Source organism: Desmodus rotundus, chromosome 13 (genome assembly GCF_022682495.2).
Source record: "Desmodus rotundus isolate HL8 chromosome 13, HLdesRot8A.1, whole genome shotgun sequence".
Classification (NCBI taxonomy): domain Eukaryota; kingdom Metazoa; phylum Chordata; class Mammalia; order Chiroptera; family Phyllostomidae; genus Desmodus; species Desmodus rotundus.
This window is the reverse complement of record NC_071399.1, coordinates 71327672-71351612: the sequence shown is the minus strand read 5'-3', so window position 1 is coordinate 71351612 and position 23941 is coordinate 71327672. Positions and strand designations below refer to the sequence as shown.

Below are 23941 nucleotides of genomic sequence, written 5' to 3'. Positions count from 1 at the left end.
TGTGCAAATCCACACAGCGGATGAATCAGGTTTCCGCAGTGAAGAAACAATTATTTCAAGGCAGAATCCTGGGTCTTGAGTGACAGTAGATAAGGCCTGGAGCTTTGGGAGTCAGAAAAAGTATAAGTCCCTTCCAAGAAGCTTTTCCTAGTCTGCAACCTGTAGTTAGATCTACTTATCTACCTGAAAGTCATCTCTAAAATCCAGTCCACGTTTACCTTCATGTCTCTTTCACCCATCATATAAAATACACCTTTAAGAGGCCTCGCCCCAAAGGCCATTTCTAAGATAGAGACAATCCCCCAACTCTCTGACACAATTTCTAGGATATGCACTTTTGAAGTGTTTCCAGTAATATTCCAAATTCATCTCCTCAGTAGTACCTTCCCAATAATTTCTTCCCAAATATCTGGTATATCTTTCCTAGATTGGCAAAACATCTTCAGGATACTCATAAACCAACGATCTGTTTTGAGCATTTCTTTCTCTGTTAGGATAACAAAATGGTAAAAATATGGCTAAGACAAGGCAGAGATACTGCAGGGGGAAAAAATGCACTGGATTAAAAAACTAGGTTTCACAGTACCAACTGCTGGCAAGGATGCTGAACAACTGGGACTCTCATTCATTGCAGCTGGGAATGTGAAAGGTACAGTTACTTTGGAAAATAGTTTGGTAGTTCCTTATAAAGTCAAACATGCACCTTCTATATGACTCAGTAATTCTGCTTCTGGGTATTTACCAAGAGAAATAAAAACTTATTTTTACACAAAAATACATACATAATTGTTTACAGCAGCTTTATTTATAGATGCCCTCAAATGTCCACCAACTGGTGAATGGACTAAGAAATTTGGTATAGCCCTGACCGGCGTGGCTCCGTCGTTTGGGCATCATCCTGCAAAGCTGTGGGTAACCAGTTCAATTCCTGGTCAGGGCACATGCCTGGGTTTTGGATTTGGTCTCTGGTCCAGGTGCATGTAAGAGACAACCAACCGATGTTTTCTCTCTCACACTGATGTTTCTCTCCTTCTCTTTAGCCCTCCCTTCCCCTCTCTTTAAAAATAAATAAATAAAATCTTAAAAACAGACTTTGGTACATCCACACAATGGAATATTACTCAGCAATAAACAGGAAGAAAGGACTGAAACAGGTCAGCGGTTGCTAGGACTCCATCTGGGGAAAAGGGTCGCTACAAAGCGGGTGTCAGGGAACTTTCTGGGGATGGAACTATGTTCCATATCAATTGTGGTGATAGTTACGCACCTGTGTGAGTTAGTAAAATAATCATAGAAATGTATACTAAAAAGAGTAAATTTTACTGCGTGTACATTATACCTCAATAAATCTGACTTAAAAAACTGGGTTTATCTAACCAGCTTGGGTAAGCCACCTAAAACTAATTTCTCCTTTTATAAAATGGGGATTATATTGACTTTAAAAGATTTTTGGCAAGGAACACAGGAAAAAAAAACTTTATAAACTTTAAAGTTCAACACAAATACTGTACAATAGTCACTGAGCACGCAATGGTGTATAAGATAGAGGTATAGTAAAAAATTTACAGTCCAGTGTAAACAGATAAAACAAACAGTTATTAAATAATGTGGAAATCTAATGACAGAGATGAAAAAGGCAATTAGGGGTTAACAGGAAGGGGCGTTCCTGGAATAAGAATTAACTCATAAAAATAAAGCCTAAGTTAATTCATAAAGAACAAAGTATCACAAGTTGAACATGAAGGGCCAGGCCACAGTGAGATGCAAATGTGGAAAGTCATTAACAAACACAGAAGCCTGGGACCCAGGCATCTTACCCCAACATGCACTTCAATCAGTCCTAAAGTGGTACAACTTATAACGGAATGGAAAAAGTACCTCACGATGATTTAGAAGTTGTTCTAAATCTAATGCCATTTGATTCTTCATCTGTAGTAAAGCTGACTTTTCTTTATTTAAATTGCTGGAAAAAACCAAACACATCAAGGTTTAAAGTCATATTATTCATTTAAATTTAATATTAAATAGCAAAAGGCTAAAAAAATCTGAGGTTTTGAATTAAAGGTAAATTAAATTTAAAAAATTTAAAAAAAAAATATATATTTATTTATTTATTTTAAATGGAATTTATTGGGGTGACACTGGTTAACAAAAATTATACAGGGGCTTAATCCCACAACACATCATCTGTACAATGTATTGTGTGTTCACCAGCCCAGGTCAAGTCTCCTTTCCTCCCCGTTTATCCCCCACACCCTCCTCCACGTCCCCCCAGCTCCCCTGCCCCCGGCAATCACCACACTGATTTCTGTGTCTGTGAGTTATTTTTTTTCCTCTCTCTTTTCTTTTTGGTCAATCCCTCCACATCCTTCCCACACCGGACCCCCAAGATAAGTTAGATATATAGCCCATAAAGATATGAGACCAGCCATTGTAATGTTTGATCTAATCGGTCACCTAGTATTTTGTATGCAGGCTTTTTCTTTCACTAATCATGTGACAATGCAACTGAGATGCTTTCCGAGAATATTTTCCTGCCTAGTAGGGGCATGAAATTAGTATTTTTAAAGATGGCCGTTTACTCCTGAAATATAAAAAGATGAAGCAGGACGTATATGAAAGGTATATGAAAGGTAAAAAGGTAATATTTTATTATTAAAAAGGAAGTATTTATGGACAAAATAGTAAAACTCTATAGACACTGGAAGTCAAATTAAGACATTTATCCTTAAAACTGAAGTAATACATATTTTTATCATTTACCACATACTACACTACTAGGTATATAACTGAATTAGATAAATAAATCAGATATTTGGTCTGTGGTAAACTTAAGAAAACAATTTTGTCTCCTGAATTTTTAGTTTAAACTTCAGTTTCTAAGTCTGCATTGTAAATTACCTTTTGATGTGGCCTGTTTTCTTTTTTTAAAAAAAGATTTTATTCATTCATTTGAGAGAGGGAAAGGGTGTGAGAGGGAGAGAAACATCGATCAGTTGCCTCTCATACGCGTGCCCCGACAGAGGACCGAACCCACAACCCAGGCACATGCCCTGACCAGAATGACCTGGCGACCTTCTGCTCTGTGGGTTGATGCCCAACCAACTGAGCCACATGGGTCAGAGCTGATGTGACCTATTTTTTGATAGGAAGGATAAGAAGCCTAATTGTTAAGAACCTACTATTTTAAAAAATAATTACTTGAGGCTTATCTTATACTGTCTGGAGTTTTATTATTTAACATATAAAAATTAATTAAAACCATTACGTGAAATATTCTTTGAAAGCCACTGAAGTGAATCCAGTCAGCCAGCATTACAAGAAAAACGATAATGAATCTAAGCTACATAATTCTTTAAATGTCAAAACAAAGTCTATGAAGGTAAAGTTAATGAGAATTGTCTTATTGAATAGGTATAAAGTTTGAAGTTATAACTTTAAGAAAATAGCCAGAAATTTTTAAACTGTCAGGCATGAAGTATTTTTTAAAAAATTCAAGGTATTATAGTAGGTACTCTGGGAAACCTGGTAATTCCAAGGACTTGAGAGGAAAAAGCATACATTCTCCACCTTCCTGGGAATCGAGAACTTCCCCAAGGAAGCTTCCTAGTTGGTTCTCTGAAAAGAAGACCAGGTTTCCAGCTGCGCCACTGACTCATCTGTGGGTGTAAAGCACAACCCACCCCCACCACTGAACCTCAGTTTTTACATCTGTAATAGTGGAACATAATACTTGTGCATGTCAAAGGGCTATAGAATTATCGAATGAATAATTATATAAAGCATCAAACACATAAAATTCTAGGTAAATACTATGTAGTATTACTAGTTTAGATGAAAAAAAAAAACAGGCATCAGAGGAAAACGGTAATTAAATGCCAATAAATGTAGCTCAGATGAAAACCAAATGGACTTTGGGCGTTATGTGTCAGAACCCTTACTGAGCTGCGGAACTGAGAACTAAGTGATATGAAGGGAACTGAGGGCCATGTTCTGAGAGCCCCCAAGGCGTGGCAAAGATCAGATACGTCTGTGACTCTAGAATTCTAATCGATCTTTACTTAGGGTTATTTTACGGCCGAGTAATTCTTTTTTCATGGCTGAGTAAAGAAATAGTCTTTTCTCTAGGAAATATTTCTCAGAATTAAAATAAATATCCAGTAAATAGAAGTAGGATTTTTCAAAAAACGGATCTATGTTAATGTTCATATACACATACACACAGTACTTATGTACACACACTCACATGTAGTACACACACATACACACTCTCAAATACCACCAGGTCCATTAAATAAAATGTACTGTAAAAGGGATGGAATGTTGATGTAATTGAAGGATTTTAACTGGATAATTCATTAGAAATGCTTTATATGCAGACTTTAATTTTTCCAGAACAAAATAAATATTCCTTATTTAAATAGCTAAATAACCATGTAACACGGGACAAAAGGTGGGTGGGTACACTGGTTTACAGAGCAGCTGTGTTCTGTCTGTAGGACGTCATTATTATCGCAAACACTATGGACGCCACAGACAATCCCTGGGTATATATTTTCAAAGGCTTAGCCTTCTCTGTATGTAATATACTCTTAAACCACAAGGGTAACCACCTTCAACATGTGGGTTTCTGAAACTAAGTATGATGATTATTATGCTGTGTTCTTCCAGTATGCATGTAATTAGTCAATAGAAGTTCAGTCCCTGTAAGACACATTTCATAATAGTGGAAACTAATCTTTAAAAATATAAAGCTTATATGTGTGACTCATAAAGCAACTACAAAACAAATATCCTTATAAGCACATCTATCGTGAGTGGTGTATTACTCCCATAATTGTTCAATTCACTGTTAATTATTACTCAGGAATTCATGTTTATGGCTTTATTTCCCCTGCCATATGAGAGCATATTCTTGCTATCTTGTTCCTGAACTTCCTGGATCAATATACCCTGGCTCAGTCTTACAAACGAAGTTCACAATGTACTCTTTTCTTCTTAAACTGCTAGTTATGAGTAAACCGAAAACTGACAACTGGGAAATAAAATTTATGCTAATTACTGTTTCTATGCTGCCCTCAGTTCTGAATTACAGATCAAACTATATAATGCAGACTGTCTCTTGTGGCTTGGGGAAGGAGAATTAACAGTATTACCTTTAGGACAAATTATAATTTTAGTGAAAGGGGAATTTAAAGTAGTTAATAGGCATATCTCCAAAGTTGGCTTTTAATATGTTTATAATGATTTAATTTTAGTGCATATTTACTCTAACCTTTATACATTGAATATATTGTAAAACTAGCTAAATTTGCAAGTTTCAGGTGTGGTATAGTACTATTGTTTTATTTTCTAAGAAAATGATAAAATTAGTTCCTTAAAGAGTTTTTATTGTATAAGCTAGAGAAACATTTTAAAATGTAATCAATTAATATAAATATTCTTCACTGTTAAAATCAACACCCAGCAAAGAGGAATAGATATTTTCAAGGAACATAATCACTTAGTAATCTTTTTTGGATGGGTCATCTAATGTTTAAATTTCGAATTAATGAAAGACAAATGGAAGTAACATTTACTGAGTTTCTCCTATGTGCCAGATGCTTTATATGTTTACTGCATTTAATTTTCACAACTACCCTTTGATGTTCACATTCATATCTATATTTTACAGACGTTTACCATGAGAAAAGAAGCCAGGTTGATGTGTATTAAAAGCCCAGGGTAATTCTGCAAAGTTTGAAATGTCATTCTCTTAGAGTAGAGGTGACAGGAGATAGAACGTGACCGATCTTGCTGTCTCTGACTTGTCGACTGGGCTTTTTTATAGCATGATTTCGTTTCATTCATGTCATCAGGGCACAGCTACCACAGCTCAGAGGCCACAGTTAAACTACTGGAAGCAACTTAATTTTTCACTTCAGAAGGTAGTTGCTTCAGTTAAGAGCGAGCTTTTATATCCTATGAACTATTAGTTCAGAATGTACTAAATATTGTACAATATATTTTTAATACACAGATAACTTTAAAGGATGTTTAGCACAAATAATATTTTGTAGTAAATCCCGTAATTGGCATTGATTTTATGACTACTGTTGCTGTTATTAAAGGAGTCCTAATTTTTGTCCGAATTCAAAATATGTTCAGAAATGTTATTGGTCACTTTTAAGGTAATTTCAACATAAAAACTTGTTAAATGTAAGATAAATACTAATAGCTCTGGCTGCTGTGGCTCAGTGGATTGAGTGCCGGCCTGCGAACCAAAGGGTCGCCAGTTTGATTCCCAGCCAGGGCACGTGCCTGGGTTGTGGGCCAGGTCCCCAGTAGGGGGCACGTGAGAGGCAACCACACATGGATGTTTCTCTCCTTCACTTTCTTCCTCCTCCCCTTCCATAAAAATAAATAAATAAAATCTTTAAAAAAAGATAAATAGTAATAATATCAAACATTTATAGAACATTTATATTGTATAGGCACAGTGCTATATATAACATATCACTTAATCTTCAGAATAACTAGGTAAATTAGGTGCTGTCACTACCAACCCCATTTTACAGATAAAAAAAAGGCTGTACTGTCCAATATCATTGCCGTTAGCCACAAGTGGAAATTAAAATTAATTTAATTAAAATAAAAAATTTAGTTTCTCAGTAACACTGGCCACATTTTAAATGCTCAACAGCCACATGTGGCTTGTGGCTGTCACATTGGACAGTGTAGACATGAAATATTTTTATCATTATACAAAGTTCTTTTGACAACCAAGGTTTAGAGAGTTCAATGGACTTGTTCCAACTTAAAACTAAGTACTGTGCTGGACTTGAGCCCGTAAAATTTATCTACAGAGCCTGTGCTTCCCTTTAAAATCAGTTAAAAAAAGTAAAACCTTTATTACAAAATATCTTGAAATAAGAGAGAAAATATAACCCCCAGGTATCTATCCATCACTCAGCTTCAACAATGATCAATTATTCATTAATGCCCTACTTTAACCATTACTCTACGCTACTTTTTGCTTCTCTTCCTTAATTATATTATATTTGTTAATGAGAAACCACCACTTATTCAGAGTAGAACATAGGGAGGCAGTATAACATAATGGTTAAGAGTATAGAATTAGAAAGCAGACAGATCTGGATTCAAATCGTGGCCCTACCAAAATGTTGTTATGTTCTTAGATGAAAAGTTGCTTAATTTCACTAGGGCTGAATTTGCTCATCTTTATAATTTACTCCTATAGTCATCTACTATTTTTCCTCTATATTCAACAGTTTTAGCTATCTTATTTCTTAAATTTTTTATCTATGATAAAAATTCAAATACATTTATATCTAAGCTAAAAAATTCAAATGAATTTATTTGAAGGCAATTGTGAAAGGCAATTTTTACCACTGACGTTTTATCTATCCTCCTCCAAGATTACAAAGGGAAAATGACTCAATACAAAATTTCAACTGTAACAGAAATATATAATATAGGAAGAAAAAGTTTTATTTGGGGTTCTTTTTGTGATTCCCCTAAGATAATCAGGTACCCAGGAAATGATAAAACAGAATCTATTGCCCCCAATATAACTATTTATGAAATAATTATTTAATTAATTCATTTGATTAATTTATTAATGATGTTTTATATACATTCTAAATAGAATTTTTAACTTTAAATTTAATCTAGAAATAAATTGTTATTTATGTTGACAATTAAAGCATAAATGTGATTTTAAATTATTTTATCAAATCATCAAAAAATTAATATAGGAGTAAAGTTCTGGACTAATTATTTTGGTTGGGGTAGAAACAAGAGAAGATAATTATCCTAACTCAATAACAAAAAAACCCCACTCATACTTTGGACTTAATAACCAATAGTTTTATCTTTTTAGTTATATACTTTAGGAAACCTGGACTTAATAACTATTGTCTCCTTATTGTTTTCCAATTCCTTAATGTAACAATTTCCACTTTCATCTAAGTCTCTGCTTCAGTATTTGTGAATTGATTAATAATTTGTATATTAGAATAATTTATTCTAATAATCTTAAAATCTAGTAATAAGCCAATTAACCAGCCATCCACAAGGTAAAACTTCTTCATGTACATAGCGGCATTCTCTCACTGCAATTTAGTAAGACCAAAGTGATCATACAGATGAACATGCAAAGAGTTTGGACAATTAGTGAATGAAACAAGTCTTTTGGGTAAGTGCCATGTAAGAAAACAATTTCAATCTAAGGAAGTGAAAGACATTTATTTATTTACATTTAGGTAATTCATGGGTTAAAGATTCAGGGGAGGAAAAGCTTAAAAATTCCTTGGCAAAGTCAATATGAATCTAAGCAAATGTGTACATTTTATGTTTAAAAAGTAATTTTGACTCCACAAATGACACCTGGTTGTATTCCCCCTTTCCCCTTGGTCAACCTGCAGCCCACACACATATTTAGGGGGTCGAGGACAGGACAGTTGTCACCTGGGTCGTGCTCTGTTAAAAGTGTAGCCTTGTTACACCTGGGCTAAAACTTCTCACCGTAAAGTGGAATATGAACAGCTAATACATTGTGACCTAGTTTTTTTAATAGGAATTCAATACTCATTACATTTAAAACCACCATCATTCTTTAATTTTTTTTCACAATTTATAAAGCAAATTCATTTATAGCAGTATCATGTTTACATCTTTATTATTCAGATAAGAGATTTGTAGGTGGTTTACCTGACATCTGTCTCAAGCTGCGTGATGCACTCCTTCAGTGAATCAATCTTAGAATCTCTCTGTCGCACTGATTCAACGAGGTATCTGTAAGGCTGTTGAGTTTGGTTTAACAGAGAATTGGCCCTGTCAAGCTAAAGAAAAACAGATTTCATTAAAATTTAGAAAGTTTTACAAGAAACTAAAAGTATTCAAAATGTTCTACCATGGACATAGTACACCAACTTGCCCTCACATTAATTACTCTGAAAAGCTTTTCCTGTGTAACTTGGAAGTTTTAAAAATTATTAATCAATACAGCTATCTTAATAATAAAGACTATGTAAATAGGGAAGAAAATTTTAAATAAAATATTGTGGCCAATTTGGGGGAAGCGTTACCTACATTTTCTTACCATTTCTTGGTCCGAGAAGCTATGTGACACAAAATTTATCTTCTTTTAATGAATATCCTATCAGCTAAAAATAAAATTCTTTTATTTGAGCTTTATTCAAAATAATGTAATAAAAATTTAGTAATTTATTATGCCTTTCTATTTCCTTCCATTTCTATTTGTAAAATAGACAATTTTTGAAAAATTTTGAAAATTGATTTGAGAAACTGATTTGTCTTGTCCATTTATTTATGTATTCTTTGCTTGATTCTTTAAAAAGAAATATTTTATTTATTTATTTTTAGAGAGAGGGGAAGGGAGGGAGAAAGAGAGGGAGAGAAGCATCAATATGTGGTTGACTCTTGCACACCCACAGCTGGAGACCTGGCCCACAACCCAGGCATGTGCCCTGACTTGGAATCAAACTGGCGACCCTTTGGTTTGCAGGCCGGCACTCAATCCACTGAGCCACACCAGCCAGGGCTCACTGCCTGATTCTCGCATGTACCCTGAGTGAGGATTGAACCTGCAACCTTCGTATATGGGGACAATGTTCCAAGCAGCTGATCTATCTGACCAGGGCATAAAATAGATAACTTATGTACCTAAATCACTAGTATGATTAAAATTTTTAAAAGAAATTGTGGTTAAAATATAAAAAAACAAAATTTACCATTTTAACCATTTCATTAAGCACATTCACAATGTTACGCAACCATTGCTAGGATATATTTCGAGAACATTTCCATCAGCCTCAGAAGCAACTCTGTACCCATTAAGCCAAAACATTTCCTTCACCCACCGCACCCCCCCCCCCCCAACAGAGAGGTGACTGACCAACTGTTGGAGAGTATGTGCTTGCAGTTGGGGGACTACTTTGTAAAAATTATTTAAATTATATATTTTAATTATATTAGAACATTTTCTTTTGGTTATATTAAGTATAGTCCAGAAAGAAATACCTCAAAGAAAACAAAATGAATAGTGAAAGAAAAGACTTCTTTTTTTTGGACACAATTCATTATAGTGAAAACAGAGCCATAAAGAAAAAAATACCATGAATATTTTCTATAGTTTGGGTTTTAGTGTCTTTTTACTTGCTTTGGTAATCATTCTTTGAAATCTATTACAATGTCAGTGGAATCCTATTACTCTACTAAGTTACTTTATGAACGTTCGAATATGCAGCCGGACAAAAATAAAACTAAGTTCCACTTACCCGTATAACCAGTTTCACTAGTCAATTAAATCAAACAATTGCCTTGACTTTGTTTTCACAGAACTGACCCTAACTGAATAAACTGAACTGACAAGTTGCTTTGTGTTTCAAAGTGCAGAACAGTCTGTGTGTGGGGGTGGGGGGGGAGAAGGAGGAAGAGGGGAGGAGCCAGGTAGGGAAGGAGCAGGGCATTTACAAATTGTAGTTAGCTGTGGTCTAGAATGAGCTATGTTTCAAACTTATCAAGTCTCATTTCAGTTGCATAAAAATGTAACAGCAGTTATTAGTCTTAATTATTTTAGTTCATTTTCTTTCATTACAGTAATTACATATATTAAGTTTTAATACTATAAACAAAATTAAGAGCCAAAAGCTGTATTTTCCAAAGGTATCTTTAATATACAACTTACCAACTTCCCTGTCTGGTACTAGAAACTACTACAATACTGCTGTCAGTTTTAAGGGTATGTTTCTTTATAAACTTGTTCATAGGCTTCTAAAGCCCCCAAATGTATTTTAATTCCTCAAGAAAAAAAGTACATATTTCTCAATTTAAAGTGATATTAATTTCTATTTTTTGAAAAATATAATTTAATAACTTAATTCCTCCAAATATTCTTTAAAAAAGTCTTTCTGGAACTATAGCAATTAGTTATATATATATATATTCAAATAGTTTCACAATCACTCTCTTTCCTTATTGTTAGTAATCTTTTCCTTATAGGAAAACTTTAGTAATTAGTGACTCAGGAATCAAATACGTAATAAATGACTCAGGACCAAACCCATGACACATTTTATAGAATTGTTATTCCTCCTTTGTTCAATAAACTGTACATATGATTCAGAGAAAAGCAATACCTAATTATAACATAATTATGCATTTTAATTCACATACTAATTTAACTTATTCTTATATATTTTCTCTTAAAATTTGAAAAAACATAATGGCGACTATATTTTGCTGTGTTTGTCTTAAATGTGTACTTATTTCCCTCTGTAGATTATTTTGAAAGAAACTCCTAGAAATGGAACTCTTTCTTGCCAGGGACAAAACGTATTCTGTTGCATTTTAATTTAACTTGGACTTGCTTTCTGTGTACAGAATATATACAAGTGACATTTTCTAGGAGTGGTGGTAGTTGGTGCTCCAAAATCCACATACCATTACCTAATCTTTTTGATTGTGCCATGAAATGTAAAATGCCTGTTTGATATTCAACATGGGCAGCCCTCTGGTGCAACTTCTCTGCTCTCAACCTAAAGCAGTTCTCAAACCCACCCAATCATCAGAGCCGCTGTGAAAAATATTTAAAAAAACACACCATAGTAATTTCTGGGCCTTGCCCCAGTCCTACTGGAACAAAATTTCTCAGATTTCTTATTCTAATGATCAGACAAAATTGGCAAGTATAGCTTTTGTTATCTTGGACTTGGTGCAGGCCGCCCCAACTATTTCAGTAGCTTTAACAGCACTGCACATAACTGTCTTATTCCTGAATTTCCCATCCGTCTCACCGAAACTGGCTTCTTCTCTGGCATCCCCCGTGGTTGACGGTATCGCCGTCTTTCACAGGGGTAATATTTACCTGACACGATTCACCCAGAAAGGGTAACAGCCTATGCAGTGGGGCGGGATCACGAGCAGCTGTGCAGTGCCAGGTATTACTTCTTTGCTGCTGGATGGTGGAGAGGCCCAGGGGTTCTTGGAAGAGGGGCCAGGACAGGCAGGACTGTAGTGGTATAATGACACTCAGGGGCTTAGGGCAGCCCCGATTTTCCACTGTTTTTGCAAATGTTTTATTATTTTAATAATCAAAAGCAAGTACATGCTAGTTTACTTTGTGCCTGGCTCTGGTACTCAGATTCTCGTAGTATGGTACAGATAATGAGAAATCAATGAGAATAGGATATTGAGATATTTGAAAGAAAATAGCACAAAAATGATGGGTAGATAGATCTGTAGAGCTGAACTTTTTTTTTTTTCCTCCAAAATGTGGCCCTGTGTCACTTTTATTAGAGTTACAAGAAGAGATTGTTAAAAATGCAGATTCTCCCCTGCCTGGTGTGGTTCAGTGGACTAAGTGCTGGTCTGCAAACCAAAAGGTTGCAGGTTCGATTCCCAGTCAGGGTACATGCCTGAGTTGGGGGCCAGGTCCCCATCTGGGGGCATGTGAGAGGCAACAGATTGATGTATCTCTCGAATATCAATGTTTCTCTCCCTCCCTCCCCCTCTCTAAAAATAAATAAATAAAATATTTTAAAAATGCAGACTCCTGGGCTTTATCACAATCTCTGTGGGTAGGATCTAGTAACCTACATTTTAAACAAGAATCTTAGGTAATTCTCATATTAACATTTTTGAAAACTACTACTGAGATGTAAGAACAGGGTAAAGGGCAAACATGAGAAAGACACCCACATTTGAGGGTCAGAAGAATATGAAGACATCGGCTAAGAAGATTGAAGAGCCATCTGAGGGAGATGGTGCCATAAAGCAAAGAGAACGTCTAGAACATCTGTAATGTCGTGCCAGGACGGTCAGGGGAGGAAGAAGAGAGCATGGCAATTCGGAAGTTGTTAGTGACCGCTGAGAAAGGGCGCGGCGAAAAAATGATGGGGGAAGAGAACAGAAGGAATTAAGTAAAAAGAGAGGGGTTAACTTTTGAAAAGTTACATACACACACTTTTTTAAAAATGGAGTTTATTGAGGTGACATTGGTTAATAAAATTATATGGGTTTCAGGTGTACAATTCTATGACACATCACCTGTATGTTGTATCATGTGTTCACCACCCAAAGTCAAACCTCCTTCCTTCACCATTTACCCCCCTTTACACTCTTCCACCACTCACTCCCTTTTCCTCTGGCAGTCACCATACTGCTGTTTGTGTCTATTTTTTTTGTTTCTCTTTTGCTTAATCCCTTCACCTTTTTTCATGGAGCCTCCCAACCTTCCTCCCCTCAGACAGCTGTCAGTCTGCTCTCTGTAAAGTCTGTTTCTGTTTTATTTGTTAGTTTATTTTGTTTCTTAGATTCAACACATAAATGAAATCATAGAGGAATTGTCTTTTTCTGAGTGGCTTATTTCACTTAGCATAATATTTCACTCTCCAGGTTCATTCATGCTGTCACAAAAGGTAAGGTTTCCTTTTTCACGGCTAGGTAGTATTCCATTGTGTATACATACCACAGTACTTTTTACCCATTCATCTACTGATGGGCACTCAGGATGCTTCCGAATCTTGGCTGTTGTAAAAAATGCTGCAATGAACATAGAGGTTCATATATTCTTTTGAATCAGTGTTTCATTTTCTTCAGATAAATTCCCAAAAGTGGAGTTGCTGGGTCATAAAGCAGTTCCATTTTTATTTTGAGGAAACTCCATACTGTTTTCCACAGTGGCTGCACCAGTCTGCATTCCCATGAACAGTGCACTAGGGTTCCCTTTCCTCCATATCCTCACACACACACTTTTATTTTTGCAGACAGACCAAAAAGGGTAAAAAAAAAAAAGTGAAGATCCCCAAAATGTCCTTGGGTGAAAGGGATTCAGAGAAAATAAATTTAGATGACGATTGTAATGAGGAAAAGATATAGATGATGGATTGATAATTTGGGGGTATGGATATGTTCTACAGTGAAGAAAATGGGAAATTATAAAATACGTATTAAAAAATTAAAACACTGGCCAATAAGAAGGAGCACTTGTTGATGTTCAACAACATACATTTGTAATGCTTCCAAGCAGTAAAAGTAGATTTCCACAATAATTTTTTAGCATGTTAGCACAAAACTCACGATTTTTTTCTTTTTCTATCCTACCTTCCATTAAGTATTTATAGAGTAATTGACAGGTTGTAAGGTACTATGTAAAAGTAGGGATTATCGAGAAAAGCCTGATGGATGAATTTGGCCACAGCACAATCTAGAGTGCTAGTGAATGCGATACTCAGATGCGTAAGGTGCAAGACTGGGGAGGAAGAAAAGTGGAGCCAGGAGGGGCTTGACAAAGTAGAAAAACACAAAGAGTTTATGGGTCTGGGACTTGTAATGAGCCCCAATGAAGCACAAATTTAGTGGGAATGAAAGAACTGGGAGAGCTGGAAGGACTGACTGAGCTAGAAGGACAGTAGATTAGAGTCAAAGAATGTAATTTTCGACTTCAAGTGTTTTAAATTTCCTTCCCCCTCCAAGATACCCTTGAGAGATTCACGTCAACGTGATTCAATTGTATAACAATGCTGATGGGGTGGGGGGTGTGGGATTTGCAGTGTGATTTGTAATAGCTCTTAAGTGAAAAATTTTTATAGACACTGATGCATTATTAAGGCATAACCAATTAGGTAGAAAGTTTAAACAGTAACTTTATTTATTTGATGTGTAAACAGGATATAATTTATAAATAAGTCATTGTTTTACCTACTTCAGTAGTGGTTGGCATTTGGTACACACATATAAAAATATATTAAAAATAAAATAGAGAAACATCATACATATTATCCTGCGATTTTCCTTTTCTTTTGAAAAATTATCAATATAGTATGAATGCTATAGCACATAGAAATCTACTTACTGTACTTAAGTATTCTCAGTCTCTCATATCTAGCAACTTAATGTTTGCAACAAATTACCTGGATTCTATTAAGTGCCTTTTAGGTACAAAACTCGAGGCACTAAACCTTGCCATTGCATTAGTTGAGACTGTGCATGTGCCATTTCCTAGGTAAGTTTTTGAAATTAATGAGCTGTCACAGATAAATCTGTAGGTGATTATACCAGAAGACAAGGCCTTTGTGGACAAGGCTGTACATGTTAAGAGGGCAAGTCCATGCCTATTTTGCCATCAGTGGTTGAATATAGTGGGATTTTGATAAATGCTTACTAAATGACCAGAAAGAGAAAGGGAAAGAATCAAGGTTTCAGGAGGCTAAGGAAGACCAATTGTTGTTGGCAGTAATGTGGCATGCATTACGATTTAGCCTCAATTTCCTACTGTTTAATAAACACCACACCAGAACTCTTAACTAGCTTGGTGGCTTCTTGAGAATTAGATGGGCATATACATAATGCACAAAAAAAGAAAGTCATTATTTTTTTCTCTTTTGTATTGGACCAACTAATGGCACAATGGTCTGAAGACACTTGACATCAAGCAATGAAGGAGAGTGACCCTGAGACAGAGTTCATACAACAGGGTACTGAAGTAAAGAGAGCCACATGGAGAGAGAACTCTGAAGTTTAGAGATGCCCCCTTGAGCATTCACCTAGGCACTGGACAGTGCACATATAAAGAAACTACAAGACACTGAGACAGAACCACTGAAAATACTGGAAGGAATAATCTAATGGTCTTATTGGCTGGTAACAGTACCTAGTCCCACCAGACAAAGTACAAATCCTACTAATTCATAGGACATAGGGTAAAGTACTTAAAGAGCTTTGGTCTCACTAGTAGTGGAAAAATTAGCCTTAAGATAAACCCTTCTTTTCTAATAAAAGCTGAAAAGCAAGACTTGAAATGACCAAACTTTTCCCAAGAAACAGCCATTTTTGAGAACAAAACTATCACATGTTTATAAGAATCCAAAAATTATTTAGCTCTGAGATAAAAGTCACAGTGTCTGGTACCCAGTAAAAAAAAATTAGTAGGCAAGTAAAGAAGAAGGGCAATATGATACATAAAGAAATAAGTCAATTTAATAGAAAGCAATCAAGAAATGACAATATATAGAATTAGTAGACAAGGATATCAAAGCAGTTATTGAAAATGTATTTCATATACTCAAGAAAATAAAGTTTGAAAAGTTTAAGTAGAAATCTTGAAAATACAAATAAGACCCAATATGAACTTCTAGAAATGAAAACTACAATATCTGAGATGAAAAACGTACTGGATTGAATTAATAATAGATTATACATCGGAGAAGGAAAGGTTAGTGGATTGAGGACTTAGCAAAAATAACTATGCAGAAAGAAGTGCAAAAAAAAAAAAAGAAAGAAAGAGAGAGAAACTAAAAAAAGAAGAAAAAACCAGAACCTAAAATATTTGAAGAAATAATGGCTGCAAAATGTCCAAATTTGATGGTGTCACATACGTACGAAGTTTGACAGAACCCAAGCATAGGAAACATGAAGAAAACCACATCAAGTCACATCATAATCAAATTGCTTAAAGCTAGTGAAAAAATTCTTAAAAGCAGTTAGAGAAATAAGACATACTACTTAGAGAGGAACAAGGATAAAGATGAAAGCACATTTCTTGGCAGAAACAATGCAAACTAAAGGACTGAATTAACATCTTTCAAGTACTAAAAAAGACAAAGAGGAAATACAGTCAGCCTTGAATTCTTTACCCAGGGAAAATATATTTCAAAAATGAAGGTGAACTCAGCAATTCCATTCTTAGGTCTATATTCAAAAGTATTAAAATAGGCGGGCCAAGATGGAGGCGTAAGTAGACATGCTTTGCCTCCTTGCACAACCATAAGAAGGATCACAACTAACCTCAAAACAAAAAACTACTAGAACTTCCAGAAAATTGAACTGTATAGAAGCCCGATCAAGGATTTAAAGAAGAAACATTCATCCAGATGGGTAGGAGGGGTGGAGACAGGGAGCCGGGGCAGACAGGGTGTGGTTGGTGGTGGCGAGGCAGCAGCATCAGTGGCTGGCAGAATGGTCAGTCCCACATTCATGTGTGGCAGATAAAAACCAGAAGGGACACCCTGGGGAGTGAGCAATCTCAGCCCCAGGCCTGACCGCATAGCCCAGCGGTCCAGCATCAGGAAAATAAAGTCTTGTAACTTCTGGCTGTAAAAACTAGTGGGGGTTGGGGTGGCAGAAGAAATTACAGATCTCTCAGGAGAGTTCATTTAAAGGGCCCCCACTGTCCTAGGATGTACCAAACCCACCCACTCTGGGAACAACCACCAGGGCAACAGCTAGAGGGGAGTCAGTTGCATATAGGAAGTGGGTAAAGTGACTGGCAAGCGGCACTGTTCCCTCTCCAACCCCTTCCCCTATATAAAGCACCACAAAGCAGTGAAGCGGGCCCTGGCAAATACCTAAGGCTCCACCCCGTACAATGTAACAGGTGCACCAAGATGGGGAGTCAAACCTAATATGCAGAAACAAACACAGGGAGGCAGCTGAATTGAAAAGACAAAGAAATATGGCCCAAATGAAAGAACAGATCAAAACTCCAGAAAAAGAACTAAGTGAAATGGAGATAGCCAACCTATCAGATGCAGAGTTCAAAACACCGGTGATAAGAATGCTCTGAGAACTCACTGAGTATGGCAAATGCATAAAGGAAGAAATGAAGGCTACACTAAGTGAAATAAAGAAAAATCCATAGGGAACCAACAGTGAAGGGAAGGAAGCCGGGGTTCAAATCAGTGATTTGGAACATAAGGAAAGAATAAACAGTCAACCAGTACAGAAGGAAGAAACAAGAATTTTAAAAAACTGAGAAGAGAATAAGAAGACTATGCATCTTCAAATGTGCCAACATCCAAATCATAGCATTGCCAGAAGGAGAAGAGGAAGAGCAAGAAATTGAAAACTTACTTGAAAACATAATGAATGAGAACTTCCCTAATTTGGTGAAAGAAATAGACATACAAGTCCAGGAAGCACAGACAGTCCCAAACAAGTCCACAGAGGAACACACACACATCATAATTAAAATGCCAAAGATTACAGATAAAGAGAGAATCTTAAAAGCAGCAAGAGAAAAGCAGAGAGTTACCTACAGAGGAGTTCCCATAAAGCTATCAGCTGATTTCTTAAAAGAAACTTTGCAGGCAAGAAGGGACGGGCAAGAAGTATTCAAAGTCATGAAAAGCAAGGACCTACACCCAATATTACTCTATCCAGCACAGCTGGCATTTAGAATGGAGGGGCAGATAAAGTGCTTCCAAGACAAGGTAAAGCTAAAGGAGTTCACTGTCACCAAGCCCTTATTATATGAAATGTTAAAGGGATTTATTTAAGAAAAAGATCAAATATATGAACATTAAAATGATAACAAGCTCACAACTATCAACTGAACCTAAAAACCAAAAACAAACTAAGCAAACAACTAGAACAGGAACAGAATCACAGAGATGGAGATCACATGGAATGTTATCAGTGGGCAGGAGGAAAGGGGAGACTAGGGGAAAAGGTACAGGGATTAAGAAGCATAATTTGCAGGTACAAAATAGACAGGGGAGATGTTAAAAATAATATAGGAAATGGAGAAGCCAAAGAACTTATATGCACGATCCATGGACAAGAACTAAGGTGTGGGGGGGGTGGGAATTGCTGGAGGGAAGAAGGTATCAGGTGGAGGGGGGCAAAGGGGAAAAAATTGGGACAACTGAAATAGCATAATAAATAAAACATACTTTTAAAAAAGCATTAAAGCCCTGGCTGGTGTGGCTCAGTGGATTGAGTGCCCACTTGCAAACCAAAGGGTCATTGGTTCTATTCCCAGTCAGGGCACATGCTTAGGTTGTGGGCCAGGACCCTGGTAGTGGGTGCATCAGAGGCAACCACACACTGATGTTTTTCTCCCTCTCTTTATCCTTCGCTTCCCCTCTCTGTAAAAATAAATAAGTAAAATCTTTTTTAAAAAATTTAAAAATTTAAAAAAGCATTAAAATAGGCAGACAGATATATCTTCTAGTTGGATGTTCATAGCAGCACTATTCACAATAGCCAAAAGGTGGAAATCACCCAACTGTCCATCAATGAATGAATAAGCTAAATGTAACATATCAGGAAATTTGCTAAGCAAGTAGATTTCAGTTTCTCTGACCACATATACACAAAAGGTCAAATACTAGGTGAGGTGACAAATAGGTTGACTAGCTTGATTGCAGTAATCATTTCATCGTGTGATATATATCAAATCATCATGTCATCACTTTTAATACATATTAATGGCGTGCTGATTGCAGGGGGGAGGAGTATATAACTTAAATGGTAATGGGAAAAATACAATTAAAAATAGATAAAATAACAAAAATAAAAATTCAAGCTGTAAAACAAATAACCTCCCCCCCCACAAGGGGAAGCACAAGAAACATAAGAAAAAGACAGACTACTTGGACTTTGTCAAAATTAACTTTTGTGATCAAAAGACACTAGCAAGAAAGCAAAAGACAACACACAGAATGGGAGAAAATATTTGCATGTCATGTATCTGATAAGGGGCTAGCAGTCAAAACATATATAAAGAAGTTTTAAAACTCTACAACAAGAGACAGACACCCCAATTAAAAAATGGACACAGGATGTGAATAGACATTTCTCCAAAGAAGATAAAGAGCCAATAAGCACACCAAACAATGCTCAACATTATCAGTTATAAAGTTAACGCAAATCAAAATCACAATGAGATACTACTTCACACTTGCTAGACTTAAAAAAAAACCAAACAACTACCCCCCCCCAAAAAAGCATTGGTGAGGATATGAGAAATTGAAACCCTTGACCTTGCTGGTGGGAATGTAAAATGGTGAAGCTGCTATGAAAAACAGTTTTGTGGTTCCTCAAAAACTTAAACACAGAATCACCATGTGACCCAGCAATTCCACTTTGTAGATATATGCCCAGAAGAGCAGAAAACAGGTGTTCAGACAAAAATATTGCACACAAGAGCTCACAGCAGCACTATTCACAATAGCCAAATGATGGAAATAACCTAAATGTCCACCAGCTGATGAGCAGATAAACAAAGTGTGATGTATCTGCACAATGGAGTACTATTCAGTCTCAAACAGGAACTAAGTGCTGATAGATGGCGGAACATGAATGGACTTTGAACACATTATGTTAAGGGAAAGAAACCAGACACAAAGGATCACATAGTGCATAATTCCATTTACATGAAAAATCGATAGAGACAGAAAGCACATTAGTGGTTGCCAGGGCCTGGAAGGAGGGGAGCATGAGAAGTGATTACTTAACGGGAACAGGGTTTCTTTCTGGGTGACGAAAATGTTCCATAACTTGATAGTGATAATGGCTGTACATTAAAAACATACCAAAAAGCCACTGAATTTTATTGTACAATTTAAAATGGTTAATCGTCATAGGCATACGGTTCATTTGGCCTTAGGAATATAACTGAGACATATATTTTAATCTTGACTTTTGTTAAGAAGAGTCAGAAATGTAAAAACAAAAAGCAAATAACTAAAAAAAAGGTGAAATAACTTTTTGTAACATACAGAAGTGAAAAGAATTCATCATTAGCAGCCCTGCTCTGTAAGCACTATTCAAAGAAATACTATGACAGCAGGTGGAAATTTGTATCTACACAAAGGAGTAAAGAACATCAAGCATGGCAACTATTTGGTTAAATATAATAGCCTTTTCTCATATGATGATATGTCTTTAAAAGATTATCAACTGTTTAAAGTAAATATAATATAACTAGCAATGTAGTGTGAGTTTTATACAAGTGTAAGTAAAATATATCACAGCAGGAGCACGAAGACTGGGAGGGATAAATGGAAGGGTACTACTGTGATGATTTTATGCTAATATAAAGTAGTAAAATATCACCCGGAACTAGATGGTGATAACTTAAAGATATAAATGTAAATATATATATATACACTCACATAATTTAAAGCAACCACAGTAATAACAAAAGGTTATAGCCAATAAGCCAACAATGAGATAAATGGTATGATAAAATATTCAATTAATCCAAAAGAAGACAGGGAAAAAAAGGAGAGATGGGATAAATAAAAAAAACAAGGTGCAAGATAACAGATTTAAAAATAATCATATCAGTAAACATATTAAAATGTAAATGTTCTGAAAATCCCAATTAAAAGTCTTACTTTGTCAGGTTGAGTAAAAAAGCATTTTCTAACTAGTATATGTTAATTGTAAGACAATTAGGCATGAACAGGTTAAAAATTGAAGAACTGAAGCAAAAACATACCGAGTTAAACTAGTCAAAAGATGAGAAACTTTTACATTAAAAACGAACCCCTCCCCCAAAACCTAATACCACTCACCCAAACAGACAAAGAACACCACTAAGAGGAATTTAACATCTAAATAAGTGGAAAGATATAGTGGATTCATGGGTCAGAACATTCAATATTATTAAGGAGTAGATTCTCCTCATTTCATTCACAGATTCCATGCAATCCCAATCAAAATCACAGCCAGGTTTTTTGTCTTTTTGTTGTTGTGTGTGTGGGGGTTTTTTTGGTTTTTTTTTTTTGTAGAAATGGTTATAGAATTCATATGGAAATACAAAAGACAGACAATGACCAAAAAGCTTTGAACTTGAACAGAGATGGATAACCAACACTATCTAATTTCAAGACGTAATGCGGCCACAGTAATCAGGACGGTGATACCGACATAGAGACAAGGACACAACTGGCACGGAACAGAGCCCACAGACAGACTCTCACACACATGACGAATCAGTGTGCAACGAGGGTCTTTCAGCACATGGTACTAGAACTATTTGGTTTCAATATGCAAATGAGTGAATTTCAACCTATATCTTGATTATGTGTAAATTTTGCACAGAATACAAAATTTAACTAAAAATGGATTATAGACTTAAACCTATGAAAGATCTAGAGGAACACATAGACAGAAACCTGTGACACAGGGTTAAAAAAGATACTCTAGATACAACACCCAAAACATAATCCATAAAAGAATGAACTGATAAACTGGACTTGATAAAAAATCCTGTCTTCAAAAAACATGATTAAGAGATGACAAGACAGACCACACAGTGGGAGAAAATATTTGCAAATCACGTATTTGCTAAGAGACTAGTATCTAAAATATATAAATAATGCTCAAACTCAATAATAAGAAAAACAATGTAATAAAATGTCAAAAAATTTGAACACTTCTCCCAATAAGAAAAACAGAGGGCAAAGAAGAACATGAAAAGATGCTCAGCATCATGAATCATTAAGGAAATGAGAATTAAAACCACGAGACACCCCTACAGATTCATTAGAATGGCTAAAATGAAAAAGACTGACTAGGTCAAGTTTTTGCAAGGATGTAGAGAAACTAGAACTTCCATAGGCTGATGGTGGAAATGTAAAATGCCACAAACATTTGGTAAACAGTTTGGAAGTTTCTTAAAACATTAAAGAGACACTCACTACATAATCCAGTTATTACTCCAAGGTAATTTACCCAAGAGAAACAAAAGCATGTATTCACAGAAAGACTTGTATTTGATGATCATAGCAGCTTTATTTATAACAAGTAAAACTGGAAACCACCCAAATGTCTATCAACAGGTGAATGGATGAAAATCTGTGGTATGTCTAACCCCAAAGTATCTGGAAACAAATGCAAATGAACACAAAACAACACAAAACCTGTGGACACAGCGAAAGCAGTGCTGAGAGGGACGTTCACAGCTAAGAAGGATTACCTATCTAGAAAGTCTCAAATAAACAGCCCAACCATGCACCTAAAAGAACTAGGGTAATGACAACAAACCAGGCCCAGAGAGAGTAGAAGGAAGGAAATAGTCACCATCAGAGCAGATTTAAATGACAAAGAGACTAAAGGAACAGTTCAAAGGATCAATGAATCCAGGAACTGGTTCTCTGAAAAGATAAACAACATTGACAAACCTTTAACCAGACTCATCCAGAAAAAAGATAAAGAACCAAAATAAATTAAATCACAAATGAAAGAGAAGAAATAACAACTGACATCACAGAAATACAAAGGATTGTAAGAAATTACCGTGAACAACTCTATGCCAAGAAATTGGACAACCTGGGCAAAATAGATCAATTTCTAGAAACATACAATCCTCCAAAACTGAATCAGGAAGAAATAGAAAACCTGAATAGACCAATAACAACTAGCAAAATTGAAACAGTAATCAAAAAACTCTCGGCAAACAAAAGCCCTGAGCCAGATGGCTTCACAGGCAAATTATACCAAACATTCAAAGAAGAACTAACACCTATCCTTCTCTAACTATCCTAAAAAATTAAAGATGAGGGAAGACTCCCAAACTCTTTTTACGAGGCCAGTATTATCCTAATTCCAAAACCAGGTAAAGGCCCATTAAAGAAAGAAAATTATAGGCCATTATCTCTGATAAACATAGATGCTTAAATCCTCAGCAAAATATTAGCAAACAAGATCCAACAATACATTAAAAAGATCATACACCATGACCAAGTGGGATTTATTCCAGGGATGCAAGGATGATACAATATTCACAAATCAGTAAACATGATACATCACATAAACAAAATAAAATCACATGATTCTATCAGTAGATGTAGAAAAAGCACTTGTTAAAATCCAGCACCCATTTATAACAAAAACACTCAGCAAAGAGGGACTCGAGGGAGCACACCTCAACATACTAAGGGCTGTATATGAAAAACCTACTGCCAACATCATACTCAGTGAGCAAAAACTACAGCCATTCCCTTAAGATCAGGAACAAGGCGAGGGTATCCGCTTTCACCACTCTTATTCAACACATGTAAAAAGCATATAATAATTCCATATACATAAGTCTAGGAAATGTAAACACATCTAACAGCGACAAAATAGAAATTAGTGGTTGTGTGGAGATCAGGCTGGGGGTGTGGGGCAAGGACGTTGGGGGAGA

At 35.8% G+C, this 23941-nt stretch overlaps 1 protein-coding gene across 2 annotated transcripts in view; it reads right to left on the bottom strand.

Moving 5' to 3' along the window:
* PIBF1 (progesterone immunomodulatory binding factor 1) overlaps positions 1 to 23941 on the bottom strand; it is a 174659-nt gene that overhangs the window by 27904 nt on the left and 122814 nt on the right. For both annotated transcript variants that reach the window (XM_024569113.3, XM_024569121.3), the window contains 2 exons: positions 8713 to 8843; positions 1879 to 1963 (listed from right to left, as the gene is read on the bottom strand). In XM_024569113.3, coding sequence (XP_024424881.2) covers positions 1879 to 1963; positions 8713 to 8843 — 216 coding nt within the window. The remainder of the gene's footprint in view (positions 1 to 1878; positions 1964 to 8712; positions 8844 to 23941) is intronic.